Genomic DNA, 14,765 nt, shown 5'->3' with positions numbered 1-14,765 from the left:
CCTTGGACAACCATTTTGCATTTTTGCATTTCCTTTTCTTGGGGATAGTCTTGATCACTGCCTCCTGTACAATGGCATGAACCTCCGTTAATAGTTCTTCAGGCAGTCTATCAGATCTAAGCCCTTGAATCTATTTGTCACTTCTACTGTATAATTGTTCGGGATTTGATTTACGTCATACCTGAATGGTCTAGTGGTTTTCCCTACTTTCTTCAATTTATGTCTGAATTTGGCAATAAGGAGTTCATGATCTGAGCCATTGTCAGCCCCTGGTCTTGTTTTTGCTGACTGTATAGAGCTTCTCCACCTTTGGAATATAATCAGTCTGATTTTGGTATTGACCATCTAGTTATGTCCATGTGTAGAGTCTTCTCTTGTATTGTTGGAAGAGAGTGTTTGCTACGACCAGTGCATTCTCTTGGCAAAACTCTGTTAGCCTTTGACCTGCTTCGTTTTGTACTCCAAGGCCAAATTTGCCTGTTATTCCAGGTATCTCTTGACTTCCTACTTTTGCATTCCAGTCCCCTATAATGAAAAGGACATCTTTTTTGGGTGTTAGTTCTAGAAGGTCTTGTAGGTCTTCATAGAACTGTTCAACTTCAGCTTCTTCAGCATTAGTGGTTGGGGCATAGACTTGGATTACTGTGACATTGAATGGTTTGCCTTGGAAACAATCAGAGATCATTCTGTCGTTTTCAAGATTGCATCCAAGTACTGCATTTTGGACTTTCTTGTTGACTATGATGGCTATTCCATTTCTTCTAAGGGATGCTTGCCCACAGCAGTAGATACAATGGTCATCTGAGCTAAATTCACCCATTCCAGTCCATTTTAGTTTGCTGATTCCTAAAATGTCAATGTTCATTCTTGTCATCTCCTGTTCGACCACTTTCAATTTGCCTTAATTCATGAACCTAACATTCCAGATTCCTATGCAATACTGCTCTTTACAGCATTGGATTTTACTTCTATCACCAGTCACATCCTCAACTGGGTGTTGTTTTTGCTTTGGCTCTGTCTCTTCTTTTTTCTGGAGCTATTTCTCCACCGATCTACAGTAGCATATTGGGCACCTACCAACCCAAGGAGTTCATCTTTCAGTATCCTATCTTTTTGCCTTTTCATACTGTTCATGGGGTTCTCAAAGCAGGAACACTGAAGTGGTTTGCCATTCCCTTCTCCAGTGGACCATGTTTTGTCAGAACTCTACATCATGACCCGTTTGTCTTAGGTAATCCTACATGGCAGAGCTCATAGTTTTATTGAGTTAGACAAGGCTGTGGTCCATGTAATCAGATTGGTTAGTTTTTTGTGATTGTGTTTTTCATCCTGTCTGCCCTCTGATGGAGAAGGATAAAAAGCTTATGGAAGTTTCCTGATGGGAGAGACTCACTGAGGGGTAAACTGGGTCTTGTTCAAATGGGCAGGGCCATGCTCAGTAAGGGGCTTCCCTTGTAGCTCACTCGGTAAAGAATCTGCCTGCAATGCAGGAGACCTGGGTTTCATCCCTGGGTGGGGAAGATCCCCTGGAGAAGGAAATGGCAACCCACTCCAGTATCCTTGCCTGGAAAATCTCATGGACAGAGGAGCCTGGTGGGCTGCAGTCCATGGGGTGGCAAAGAGTCTGCACACTGACTGACTAACACCAACACATGCTCAGTAAACCATTAATCCAATTTTCTGTTGATGGGCGGGGCTGTGCTCCCTCCCTGTTGTTTAACCTGAGGTCAAACTATGGTGGAGGTAATGAAGACAATGGCGACCTCCTTCTAAAGGTCCCATGCTGACACTGTTGCGCTCAGTACCCCCAACCCTGCAGCAGGCCACCTCCAACCCACCCCTCCCCTGGAGACTCCTGGACACTCACGGGCATGTCTGGGTCAGTTTCTTATGGGGTCCTGCTCCTTACTCCTGGGTCCTGGTGCGCACAAGGTTTTGTTTGTGCCCTCCAAGAGTCTGTATCCCAGTCCTGCGTAAGTTCTAGAAGTACTATGGTGGGGTTAATGGCAACCGCCTCCAAGAAGGCTCATGCCATACCCAGGTCTAATGCACCCGGAGTCCCTGCCCCTGCAGCAGTCCACTGCTGACCCGTACCTTCACAGGAGACACTCAAACACAGTTCTGGCTCAGTCTCTGGGGGGTCTCTGGGTCCTGGTGTGCACAGGCTTGTTTGAGCCCTCTGAGCGTCTCTGGTGGGTATGGGATTCTAAATGTGATTTCGCCCCTCCTACCATCTTGCTGGGGCTTTTCCTTTCCTTTGGACGTGGTATCTTTGGTATCTTATTGGTATCTTATTTGGTATCTTCCTTTGATATCTTATTTTGGTGGGATCCAACATTCTCCTGTCGATGGTTGTTCAGCAGCGAGTAATTTTGGGGCTCTCACAGGAGAAGGTGAGCACACGTCCTTCTATTTTGCCATCTTAAGGGAGTGCATCATATTTCTAGATAATTTCTTTCTTTAACTTTGCCAGCTTCTTTCCATCTTATCTTCTGTAATATCTTTGGTTTCAAAGAGGTCTGTGCTTTCTTCAATTCTTTAAGTTGTGAATAGTTAATAATAAAAAAAATCTTTTTAGAGTCCTAGATCTTTTAAAATGTTCTCTTTATCTTCTACAGCTTTCATAGTGCTCCTGCTGTCTCCTTCCATTTAAAAACATTTACATACATCCCCTTCCTGTCTTTTGTGAAACTCTTCCCTTCCCCAAATCACCCTTAATAATCTTTGAATGAAGGCAGTTCTAACCAAGCCTTCATTTTGTCCCTTTTCTGTTTAACAAGACATTATTTGTATTGCTCCATTATCCAATGAATTGGAGAACTAGGAAGATATTATCTGATCAGCAATTTCCTTGCTTAAAGAAGGGGAGAAAGCTGAGATTGTATGTTTATACTCCTTGCCTTGTTTCTCATATTTTGTACTCATTTCTCTCTTTCTAGAAGAGCTATTCATGTTGGCAAAAAATCAGTTCAGAGTAAAAATTTCATCAGAATCCCTCAGATTTTAGACAACCCCCATTCAACCTACGGCAAAGCATTTTTTTCTGCACATTTATTTGCTTTAATCCAACCCATCACTCTTGGTTGGGAATCTAAATTACACCAAAAGAAAATAAGATAGAGTACAGCCAAATAGGCTCCCTCCTAGCCTGGCGTTCCTGCAGATATTTGATGAAGGAAGAGCTGGTAATTGCCAGCCTTCACCCCTTCACTTCAGGGTCAAGCTGTCTAATACAACAGCCTGAAGTCACAAGTAGCTAATTTAAATTAATTAAAATAATAAAAGATACTCAGTTTCTCAGCCACACTAACAAACCTTCAAATGCCCTGTGTGGCTAGTGGCTACTGTATGGGAGGTTGGGGCAGATAAAGAATATCTTCATTACAATAGAAAGTTCTATTAGAGAGTGCTAGAAGTGGTTAAGAATTTCCTCTACATACCATCCACCCCACTGTACTCTTTCTGCTGAATCCTAGAGCTCTCTCATTACACTGTCTCTGACCAAAATTCTCTGAAAATTGTGATACCATAATTCTTAGTTTCCAATGGAGATGAGAGTTTTTCATTTTATTCATATAATATACACATGGAGAATACCATAAAAATACTCTTATAAAATCTTCATTTTTAGAAATCCTCCATCAGTTTAACACTTTAGAGTTCCCTTAAGGATGAAATTTTCTTTAAACCATAGGTCAGAGCTGCCTAGCCTATGATTTTATGCAATACTGGCTAACTTACCACCAAGAATGGAAGGAGGGACATCCAAGTGGGTTATGTGACGGGTACAAGGTACTCAATTTGCTAAATGTATTTACTCAATGAAAGTGTGTTTTAAGTGTGAAATTTGAAGAGAATTACCCACTGGGTTCACTATGACATCTAGGTTTAACCAATCACCAGTGACTGGTTAAGAATTAAGTAAAAAGCCTAAAACATTTAATCAGTGATGTCTTTCTAGGTTGATGTGCTAAGCAACATCCTCTGAAACATTTAAATTGCTTTCAATTCATCATTTATTTATAGTGTCATTAACTTCCCATTTCCCATGTGTCTACCAAGATGTTCTTAATTTTAATAAAAAGCTTTGCTGAAACTGAGATATCTTCTGTCAGGCGAGTGTATCCTCCTCGGTTCTTTGTCTCGTCACAACTAAGATTTGGAGTGACGGGCATTAAAGCCCCCTTGGCGTGTCACAGCTCTCGGGTCTTGAACAGACCGTGTTATAGCTCTCAGGTCTCGAATGGACCATGCCATAGCTCTTAGACAAATCAGTGTTACAGCTCACTGTCACAGCTCTATGTTATTTAGAAGATAGCAGGCCAATCCATCTTCAAGGCGTGAGGGCACGTTGATCCAAAGACGCGAAAAGAAGAGCGCCCCAGCGCACAGGAGAGAGAGAGAGCCCTCTTTGGCTCCTCTTTTTATATGTTTTTTTTCTTCCCCTGGGCCTGCCCTATGCAAATTGGGCTTAGGCAGGAGTGCTGTTCTACCTGAAGTCCTCACTCCGGTCCTCGGATCCTCCTCTGTTCTATTTTTGCAGGCTTTTCCCTTCCTTGTCTTTTAGCCACTGCCATTTTGGACTCCTTTCCCCTAGTCTAACTACCTAACTCTTCTATCATTGGCATTCTTCTCTAGAAGTTCTAGTAAATCCCTCAAAAACAAAACAAAAACAAAAAAACAACAACACAAAAAGTAGAAGTTGTTTGCCAAGGCTTGATAATTAACTTATGATAACTTCCAGTTTTCACCATTTCCATTTATAAATGCTTACTATCTGCTTAATAAACTGTTTTAGAATGTTCATGGTGGGCTACATTTAAGTTTACTGATGCATATAGTACTGGAATCTTTCCTCTTCTGTCTTTAGAGCATAGTGACATTTGCTTATTTCCCATCTTCTAGAACTTGGTCTGATAACAGTTTGAATGAGACAAACAGCAGTTACAAAGTTCTTTCAAATCTCAGGGTACCAAGGGCATTAGCCTTAGAGAAAAAGCTTATATTTTCTTTGAGATTACTGGTTAATTAAGGGACCAAGAAGGGCACAGTGATAGATACTGTTGTAGTGTTTCCCAAAAACGTATTTGAGGAATGAATAGCTCAGGATCATTTGGGGAGCTTTGTAGGAAGCCCAAATTCCTGGGGACCCTCTACAAAGTAGAGGGAGGCAAAAAAAAAAAAAAAAAAAAAGTCTCTCCAGGTAACTGAAATTCATCTAGATTTGAGAACCACTGATACAGTAAAATCAAGTCTGGGACACTCTTTTCAGCATTCAAACTGCCTTCATGATGGAAAGAGTCAAAAGGAATATGGTAAGCTCTGATCAATTGAAATTGATAAATATTTGTTGAGAACTACTTATATCAAAGACACTGAATGGAGACCTTATCTCACTAGAGAGGCAAAGATATGGATGAGAAAAACCTCTGACCTCAAAAAAAAAACCCCAACACTTCAGAGGGAAAGATTTGTAAACTAAACACACAATTATAATGCTAGGAAATAGAGAGAAGAGATGTCAATATTTCTGACAGGAACTTAAGGCATGCATGGAAGACAAGATCAGTGATTTCAGTCTTACCTCATGAATGTGCATCTACCTGACAGGTGAAAGGTAAGATACATGAGAAAAGGGAAAGAAAAGGTCATTCTTAGCAAAGAATACATATAAAAGGGTGATCGAGGAAGCACCACACTTGCAAAACCTGAAAAGATCAACTAGTCCTGAGTATAAGGGGAGAATCAAAAGAAAGATCTGCAACTGGGAAGACAGGGAGGAAGTCTGTGAATGACTTTAAATGCTAAGTTGTGTGCAGTCTGGATGCCATTCTTCTGAATGACATGATTAGAGCTCTCAGTTTTAGAACATTATTCTCGAAGAATGAGTGATGAAAATAGGGCTAAACAGAAAGTGGCAAGATGGTTCAGAGGCTATTGTAAATAGTTTGGGCAAGAGAAAAGAAAGATTTGACTAAAGCAGTGGCATCTGGGTTTAAGAGGAGGGACATGATTAGATATATTTAGAAATTAGAAATAACATGATATTTGTTTAGTTTAAGTGTTCAGAGAGGCTCTTCTGGACTATCCTATCACGATATACCCTGCCTGAGGCATTATTCCTCCTCCAATCTAGTTCAGAGCAATCATCAAAACACATAATTATAATAATTATGAATCTGTTTGATTATTTTCTGTCTCCCTCAATTGACTCTCAGTAGGGGCAATCTCCCTTCACTGATTTATTCATGTACATCAACATCCAGCACAGCAAATGGCCCATGGTAGTTGTCAATAAACACTTCTTGGTTGAATAAAGGGAAGAGGAGTGAGGGAAAAAAAAGTAGATGTGAACCACCAGCTCTCTTGTTCAAGTGCCTGGGCAAATAATGACATTAGTCAGAATGCAGAACTATGGGAGGAGAAACAGGTCTGGGCAAGAGGACTGACTGAGGGGGAGAGATGGAGCAATCAATTAAGAGACTACTGTACACAATTACAACATGACACCAGTCAAGAAGCAACGAGAAGCTGACCCAGGATGATGGCGGCAGGAATGCAGAGGATTAGACAGATATGACAGGGGTTTTAGAAGCTATGAAATTTAGCAAGATTACACAGAGGAACAAGGGGAAAGGAGTATTATTCTGGAAGGTCAAACAGAAATAAATGACTTAAGCATGGTGATATAGTTTATTGATGTGAGGTCAGCTAAAGCCACTTTTTGTTTTGGGAAGGGTGAATGTGGACGGAAGCCGAGTTTGTTTCAGAAATACTGAGTTTCAAGTCCCAGAAAAACATCGAGGTAAAAATGTCAATCACATAGCTGGAAATACAGTTTACAAAACGTAAGAAAAGATACGATTTGAGTTTCAAAGCACTTTTGGTCATTCCCTAAAGTGACAGTTAAAAGCTGAGCAGAAGAGATTTCAGAAAGAAGAGACATACATATGCATATGATCCAACATATCGATAAAAATAATCAGAAGTCATGAAAACAAAATAGAAAAGGAAAAAAATGAACTGTTTCAGATTAAAGGAGACTGAAGAGTCATGATAACTAAAAGAAGAGCATAATTTTGGATGGGATGTTTGGGCCAGGAAAAAAACTATTATAAAAGGACATTATTGGGACAATGACAAAAATGAATAAAGGTGTTATTATCAATGTTATCCTGAACTTGACAAGTGTCCTGTGGTTATTTAAAGAATATTCTTATTCCTAGAAAATAAACTGTGAAGATGTAGAAGTAAACTATGCAGAAAAAAAAAATAATGTGTGGGGGAAGAAGGGAGAGAAAGAGGAGAGAGAGAGAGAATAATAATAGAACAAATGTAGTTAAATGCTAGAAAGGGGCGTATCTAGATAAAAGACCTAGAGGAGTTCTTTGCATCATTCTTGTAACCTTTGTGCACAAACGAAATTTGAAATAAGTTAAAAAAGAATAAGGACCAAGATAGAATGCTAAAGCCCAGTTTTGATTTGATAACATCAACAGTGAATTGATCCTCTGAGAGTGATATCCATTGAAAGTTATTCTGGCTTGAGGAGAGAAGAGGTTTATGCTGCCAGGAATGGAAACAGCTTTCTCTGTATCAATTGTTCCATTTACACAACAAGATATGCTGATAACTCTAGTCTATTACTGTATAAAGATGTTCTGTCCCACAGACTAACAATACTGGCATCCATCATTAATTTTCCTGATGTAGTTTTTTTCTGTTTTTTGGCTACAGAAGCCACCCAGTCCTTCTTTGAGAAAAAACAGACCGACAGAAAACAATATCTAATTGTTCTGTGCATGTGTGTGTTTTGACTCGCTGCACAAAAATACTCAAGATGTATTCTTTTGAGGAAGAGAATAGGTATATCACTTTAGAACCTGTAGTACCCTTTAAGCCCAATTATAGGCAACAAACTATCCATGAGTGGCCACAGGACCCCCTGGGCCATTGTTTCTGGTGGGACAAGGGATTTCAGATCAGACCAATACCTTATAAAGAAAAAGAAAGAGAGATGAGAGGTGGATAAAACAAAATCCATACACTGTGATCCGAATATGGGTGTTTCTCATCAGGTCTTTTCAAAGCCTTGTGTCTAGATCAAGAAGGAAGAAATAGTTTTCATCTCAGCAATAAATTTCTTAATGTTTTCATGTACATGACATTCTATACTACTAATTCCAAAGCCTTTACTAGGAAAGGAATAGAGTCACTTGTGGTAACTTAGGATGTAATGAAACCAGTTTAGAATATCCTATACAAGTGGCCAAATATATGTCAGATGGAAGAGCAGCTTAAAAACCGAAAGAAAATTTGAGAACATGGAGCTTGACTGTTTCAATATAAATGAAACAAACCAATGGGCAAACAGAACATTTCAAAAAATAAGAGAACTCAAGTAATAAAACATAATTTTATAAACTCTGAAAAATCATCAGAGTAGCTTACAATTAAAGAAGGCACTTTGCAAATTTTCAAAGAAAAAATACTAAAAATTGTTTAAGAAGCATGAATTTATTATATATTCTTTCTTTCATAGAGAAATATGCCAAAAGAGTAACTTAATATATAGGGATTGAGAATCAAGAAATTTTTGCATTCAAATAACAACTATGATGTGAATTATTTTATGTAACCATGAAAACTAAGGATAATGTGAATAAAATTACCACAGAATTTATTAAGTAAACAAAGTTTAAACATAGTATAAATAATTTTTATTTCAAATTTCAACATCCTTTATCCCATCTCAAATGACACTAACATTTATGTGCCTGCTGAAGGAGCAAGGCAAGATTAAAAACAAACAAAGATAAAACAACATAAGAATATGACAAAAGGTAGAATAAAGGCATGTCAAAACTGTTCTACTCTTGGGGATAAAGCACTGAATGGAAATTTAGGACAGGTGGCTGCTATATCAAGCTTTAAATTAGCCCAATATAACATATGACTCTCTTAATCTACTCACTAGATCGCCTATTCTCTCTTATCTTCTGTCATCTATAAGTAAAAAATAAGGACAAAATTCTACTATCACCAGAGAAGTTGTAGGGATTGAAATCATAATGCCAAGTAATATTCATTTAACAATACCTACAAACTGAAAAAAAAAATTTCAAATACATTAAACCATAGCTAAAAAAAATTAAAATAACTATAACTGAAAAAGAAAGACTATTAAAATTAACTCTGAAGAAGGCAATGGCAACCCACTGCAGTACTCTTGCCTGGAAAATCCCAGGGATGGGGGAGCCTGGTGGGCGGCCGTCTATGGGGTCACTGTGAGTCAGACACGACTGAGTGACTTCACTTTCACGCACTGGGGACAGAAATGGCAACCCACTCCAGTGTTCTTGCTTGGAGAATCCCAGGGGTGGGGGAGCCTGGTGGGCTGCCATCTATGGGGTCGCACAGAGTCGGACACAACCGAAGCGACTTGGCAGCAGCAGCTGGATTATAAACTTAAGCTAAGATTCAAACACAGGCCTCTCCTGTAGGATCCCACAGATGTAACAGTGTATTCAAATTTATTCTGTTCACACTGATTGAGTTTAAAAATTTCCCCTTGGGGCAGAAAGAGTCTTCAGAGTGCTTATAGAGATTCAAAGCAACAGAAGGAGAGGTAAATAACTATTCCTGCTCATGAAAGCTGGGTATTTGTTACTTATTAAATAAATTATATAACTTGAATTGGGACATATACAGGTCTTTTCTATGCCTGAGAAAAGTCCGACTTGTTTTTATAGAAAATTAAAGTCTTGAGCAAAAAGCCTTTTTCATTCATGTTTGCAAGTGGCATACCACTTCCTTACATTTCTCTTTATAATAACACAGGTTGTTTAATCATTAAATGAAGCATTTGATAAAGTAAAACTTTCAACAAAATAAAAAAGTTGCGATTAGTTATACTTGACTAGAAAATTGTGTATAGACATGTCTCAGGCTTTACTTAAGCACAATTCAGGGAAATCACAGTGCATGTAAAGAATGAAACACATTTGTTTATTCTGATTTTGACACAAAGGAAGCCAGAGTAAAAACTCAACCTCTGAAAAATAAAACAAATATTTTTCCTGGGGTTTCAACATATACAAAACATATACATGATATTCCCAAAATATTCCTAGGCCAACTATACTCAAAAGAACTTCAGTGGATATTTAAATATATATAGAGAGTATCTTTTTCAAATATTGTGTTAAACACTAGGTTTTTATTTAAAAAAAAAAAAACAGGAAAAGTGAACTACGGAGATTTATAAGATACAAAAATAGCTTGGGTTCACCACTTCTTTTACATGATAACTTAATCAGTGTATTAACTCTTTCGAACTGTTGTTACAGATAATTTCAGGACTAAAATGGACTTCAGGGACTTTCCTGGTGGCCCAGTGGTTAAGAATCCGCCCTGCAATGCAGAGGACATGGGTTTGATCCCTGGTTGATAAACTAAAATCCCACATGTTGCTAAGCAACTAAGCCTGCACACTGCAACTACAGAGTCCATGTGCCTCAATGAAAAAATCCTGTGCCAAAACTAAGACCTGATGCAGCCAAATCAATAAATACATACTTAGGAAAGGAGGGAGAGAGAGACTTTAAACTCATCAAGCTACCCACTTGATACTTCAATCCTTATAAACACAATCCTACTGAATGCTTAGCCAGTTGATGCCTGCACATTTCTGCTGATGGAGAACACACTCAATGCCAAGACATTTTGAAAAGCCCTGTCAGAAAGCTTGGGCTTCCCTGGTAGCTCAGTTGGTAAAGAATCCGCCTGCCATGCAGGAGACCCTGGTTCGATTCCAGGATCGGGAAGATTTGCTAGAGAAGGGATAGGCTGCCCATTCCAGTATTCTTGGGCTTCCGTGGCGGCTCAACTGGTAAAGAATCTGCCTGCAATGCGGGAGACCTGGGTTCGATCCCTGGGTTGGGAAGGTCCCCTGGAGAAGGGAAAGGCTACCCACTCCAGTATTCTGGCCTGGAGAATTCCAGGACTGTATAGTCTATGGGGTCACAAAGAGTCGGACACGGCTGAGAGACTTTCACTTTCATCAGAAAGCTTATCTTGACTCTTTTTTGTAATGCCTACTCAGTTGTTCCAATTCTACTACTTTAGACCTTACCAAGTGAGAAGAGTACCCTTCAAATATTTGTAGACAGTTATAATCTGGGCACTAACAGGATGTTTTCTAATATTTTGAGTAGGTTTGGTCAATTTCCTCTTAAGACCTTTGGTTTAGAGCTTGGGTGCCCAGACCCAGGGTGATTCTATAAACAAGATAATTCCTGATCACATTCTAGATATAACTTCTATTACCATAGAATAGTATCTCCATATGAAAATCTTCCAAGTTGTCTTTGTATTTTATTCTAAGCTGATACAGAAATATTAATATCTTTTTAATATTTTTTTATTTTTTAAATTATGGAAGTATGATAACACATTTACAGGAGAGCTGGAAAATTATGAACAAGGTTCATACAGTTCATACAGATCAAGGTTACATACAGTCCCACTATTTAATATCTCCTTTTAATGCACTTTCATTTTATTGAGCTTTGCACATGCTGAATTTTTTTGTTTCCTCTTACAAACTGAAGGTTTGGGGCACCAAGCAAGTACACCAGTGCCATTTTTCCAGTATCTGCTCACTTTCATATTGGTGTCACATTTTGGAAATTTCTCATAATATTTTAAACTTATTATTATTATATTTATTATAGTGATCTGGGATCAGTGATTTTTATGTTACTACTGTAATTGTTTGGGGGCTCCAGAAATCTTGCCTATATAAGATAACAAACTATGTATAATATTCTCTGAACTATCTTCCTGTTATTGGCTTAGTACTACTTTCATCATTCATTCTTCCAGGGTAATTATTCTAGAACTGGGGACTCTGATCATGTAATTCAACAGAATGGCATACAGACTGCACAGCCTAGTACTCAAAGTCATTCACAGACTCTCTGCCTTTCTTCTCAGGCTCTCTCCCTCTCCTTGGGCCTCCCTATTCCCTGAGACACAATGATACTGAAATTACCCCTACAATGGCCTCTAAAGTGTTCAAGTGAAAGGAAGAGGCACACATTTCTCACTTTAAATCAAAAGCTAGAAATGATTACGCTTAGAGGCACATTGAAAATTGATATAGGTTGAAAGTTGATATAGGCTGAAAGTTAGGCCTCTTGTGCGGAAGAGTTAGCCAAGCTGCGGATATAAAGGAAAAGTTCTTGGAAGGAAATTAAAAGTGTGTCTCCAGTGAACACAAAAATGATAAGAAAGTAAAACAGCCTTACTGCTGATATGAAGCAAGTTTTAGTGGTCTAGATAGATGATCAAACCAGCCACCATGTTCCCTTAAGCCAAAGCCTAGTACAGAGCAAGGCCTTAAGTCTCTTTGATTTTTGGAAAGCTAAGAGAGGTAAGGAAGCTGCAGAAGAAACGTCTGAAGCTTGAAGAGGTTGGTTCACGGGATCATGAAATTTAAGGAAAGAAGTCATCTCCATAACATAAAAGTGCAAGGCAAACCAGCAAGTGATGATGTAAAAGCTGTAGCAAATTATCCAGATGATCTAGCTAAGATAATTAATGAAAGTGGCTACACTAAACATAGATTATCAGTGTAGATGGAATAGCTTTCTATTGGAAGAAGATGCCACCTATGACTTTCATAGCTAGAGAGGAGAAGTCAATGCCTAGTTTCAAAGTTTCAAAGAACAATCTGACTCTCTTGTTAGGGGCTAATGAAGCTGTCGACTTTAAGGTGATGCCAATACTCATTTACTGTTCTGAAAATCCTCGGTGGCCTAAGAATTGTGCTAAACCTACTCTACTTGTCCTCTATAAGTGGAACAGCAGAGTCTGGAGGACCCTGATCTGTTTATAACAAGGCTCACTGAATATTTTAAGCCCACTGCTGAGAATGACTGCTCAAAAAAAAAAAAAGAAAAAAGAAAATAAAAACCTTTTCAAAATATTACTACTCAATGACAATGTATTTATTTAACTAACAGTTCTAATGACAGATGCACAATGACATGAATGCTGTTTTCATGTCTGCTAACACGTAACATAACTGATTCTGTAGTCCATGGGTCAAGGAGTTGAAATTTCAACTTCCAAGTCTTTCATGGTAAAACAATCATCTACTGATGATTAGTAATTTCACTCTTAGGTGTTTATATGAGAGAAACAGAAACATATACCCACAAAAAGACTTGTATACAAACATTCATAGCAGCTTTATTCATAGTAGCACCAAACCGGGAAAAAAAACAAATGTCCACTGAGAGGTGAATGAATAAACAAACTTGTGTATATTCATGCCCAGCAAGTTAAGAAATGAACTACTGGGATAACATAAAATGGATGAAAACATACAATGTTGAGTGAAAGAACTCAGACACAAAAGGGTACACACCACACAATTCCATTTCTTTTCAGTCCATGAAGAACAAAACTAAACTATGGTGAGAGAAATCACAAAGTGTTCACCTCTTGATGGGTGGCGGCTGAGACTGACCAAAGGGACATAAGGAAACTCCTTAGGGTGACTACACTGTTCTCTATCTTGTTTCAATATATACAATTATCACATAGGTAAATTATTACATGTACATAATACTTAAACGAAAATTAAACTTCTATTAAAAAGATATATTCTAAAGGAAAGAGTAATAGGAACAAAAATCAAAGTTTCAACACCTCTGTTTTCAGGATGCTTACCTGTCTAAGAGCTGATCATGTTTTTCTAGAGCATTCTTTTCAGCCATCACTGCACGGTCCTTTTCAGCCACAGCATTATCCCTTGCTTCTCGGAGGTTTCTAAAATTTAAATATATATTTCAGTTATTTCAAACACACAGTATCCATCTTTTAAAGACTCATAAATGGAGTCAGACTAACTGATAATCTTAGGGATGCCCTAAGGGTTGGGTGATCCACAGTGCAAGTAATATGAACATGCCTGGCTTGGTGAGTTTCTCTAGCAGCACACAGCAGCATAGGTACAAATAAGCTCTAATCTTTAAGTGTCATGCTACCTTTCGCCACAATTTTTCTCAACATGGTTGAAGGCAGGCTGGCTGGTTTGTATATACAGCAACTCATTTAACCCTGCCATAATGTAATGCTGCTGCTGCTGCTAAGTCACTTCAGTCGTGTCCGCCTCTTAGCGACCCCATGGACAGCAGCCTACCAGGCTCCTCTGTCCATGGGATTTTCCAGGCAAGAGTACCGGAATGGGGTGCTAGTGCCTTCTCTGCATAATGTAATGAGGTAGGTATAACTACCAAGATATTATCCACAAGAAAGCTGAGGTTTTGAGAGGCTAGTAAATATAAAATACAATTTCACAGTGAGAGATATAGATAGAGAGATATGATATAGAGATCAAAAAAATCCAAATGGAAATGGAGTTTGTTATATGAGCAAGAGAACTGATGAACTGATGGATCCCGGGTCTCACTTGGAGAGGAAAGGAAGAGAACACAGCAGGACTGAGATTAGAAGGCAAGGGACAAAGGACTTGAGGTCCTGATAAGATAACCCAAAGATTACCTGGAAGTGGTTGTGCAGGCAGGATGGAAGACCAGAAATTGCTGTCAAAGAAATGGTGATTCAGAGGTAGAGTAGTGCCTTCAGCCTTGGAATTTTAGTTCATAAAATGGAGGGTGTGACATAAGAAGAGCTAAATGAAGCAGAGCTGAGATGAAGGTCAATGTTCATGCAGGGCTCAAGGAAGTATGAGG

At 38.7% G+C, this 14,765-nt stretch overlaps 1 protein-coding gene across 3 annotated transcripts in view; it reads right to left on the bottom strand.

Annotated features, from left to right (window-relative positions):
• Positions 1-14,765, bottom strand: part of PIBF1 (progesterone immunomodulatory binding factor 1) — a 222,750-nt gene that overhangs the window by 135,785 nt on the left and 72,200 nt on the right. For all 3 annotated transcript variants that reach the window (XR_009691357.1, XM_061133609.1, XM_061133610.1), the window contains one exon: positions 13,741-13,839. Coding sequence is in view for 2 of the 3 variants with exons in the window: in XM_061133609.1 (XP_060989592.1) it covers positions 13,741-13,839 (99 nt within the window). In the remaining variant the exon portion in view is untranslated. The remainder of the gene's footprint in view (positions 1-13,740; positions 13,840-14,765) is intronic.

The sequence above is a fragment of the Dama dama genome, chromosome 30 (assembly GCF_033118175.1).
Source record: "Dama dama isolate Ldn47 chromosome 30, ASM3311817v1, whole genome shotgun sequence".
Classification (NCBI taxonomy): Eukaryota; Metazoa; Chordata; class Mammalia; order Artiodactyla; family Cervidae; genus Dama; species Dama dama.
The sequence above is the reverse complement of the archived record's forward strand: the minus strand, read 5'-3'. Positions and strand labels throughout refer to the sequence as shown.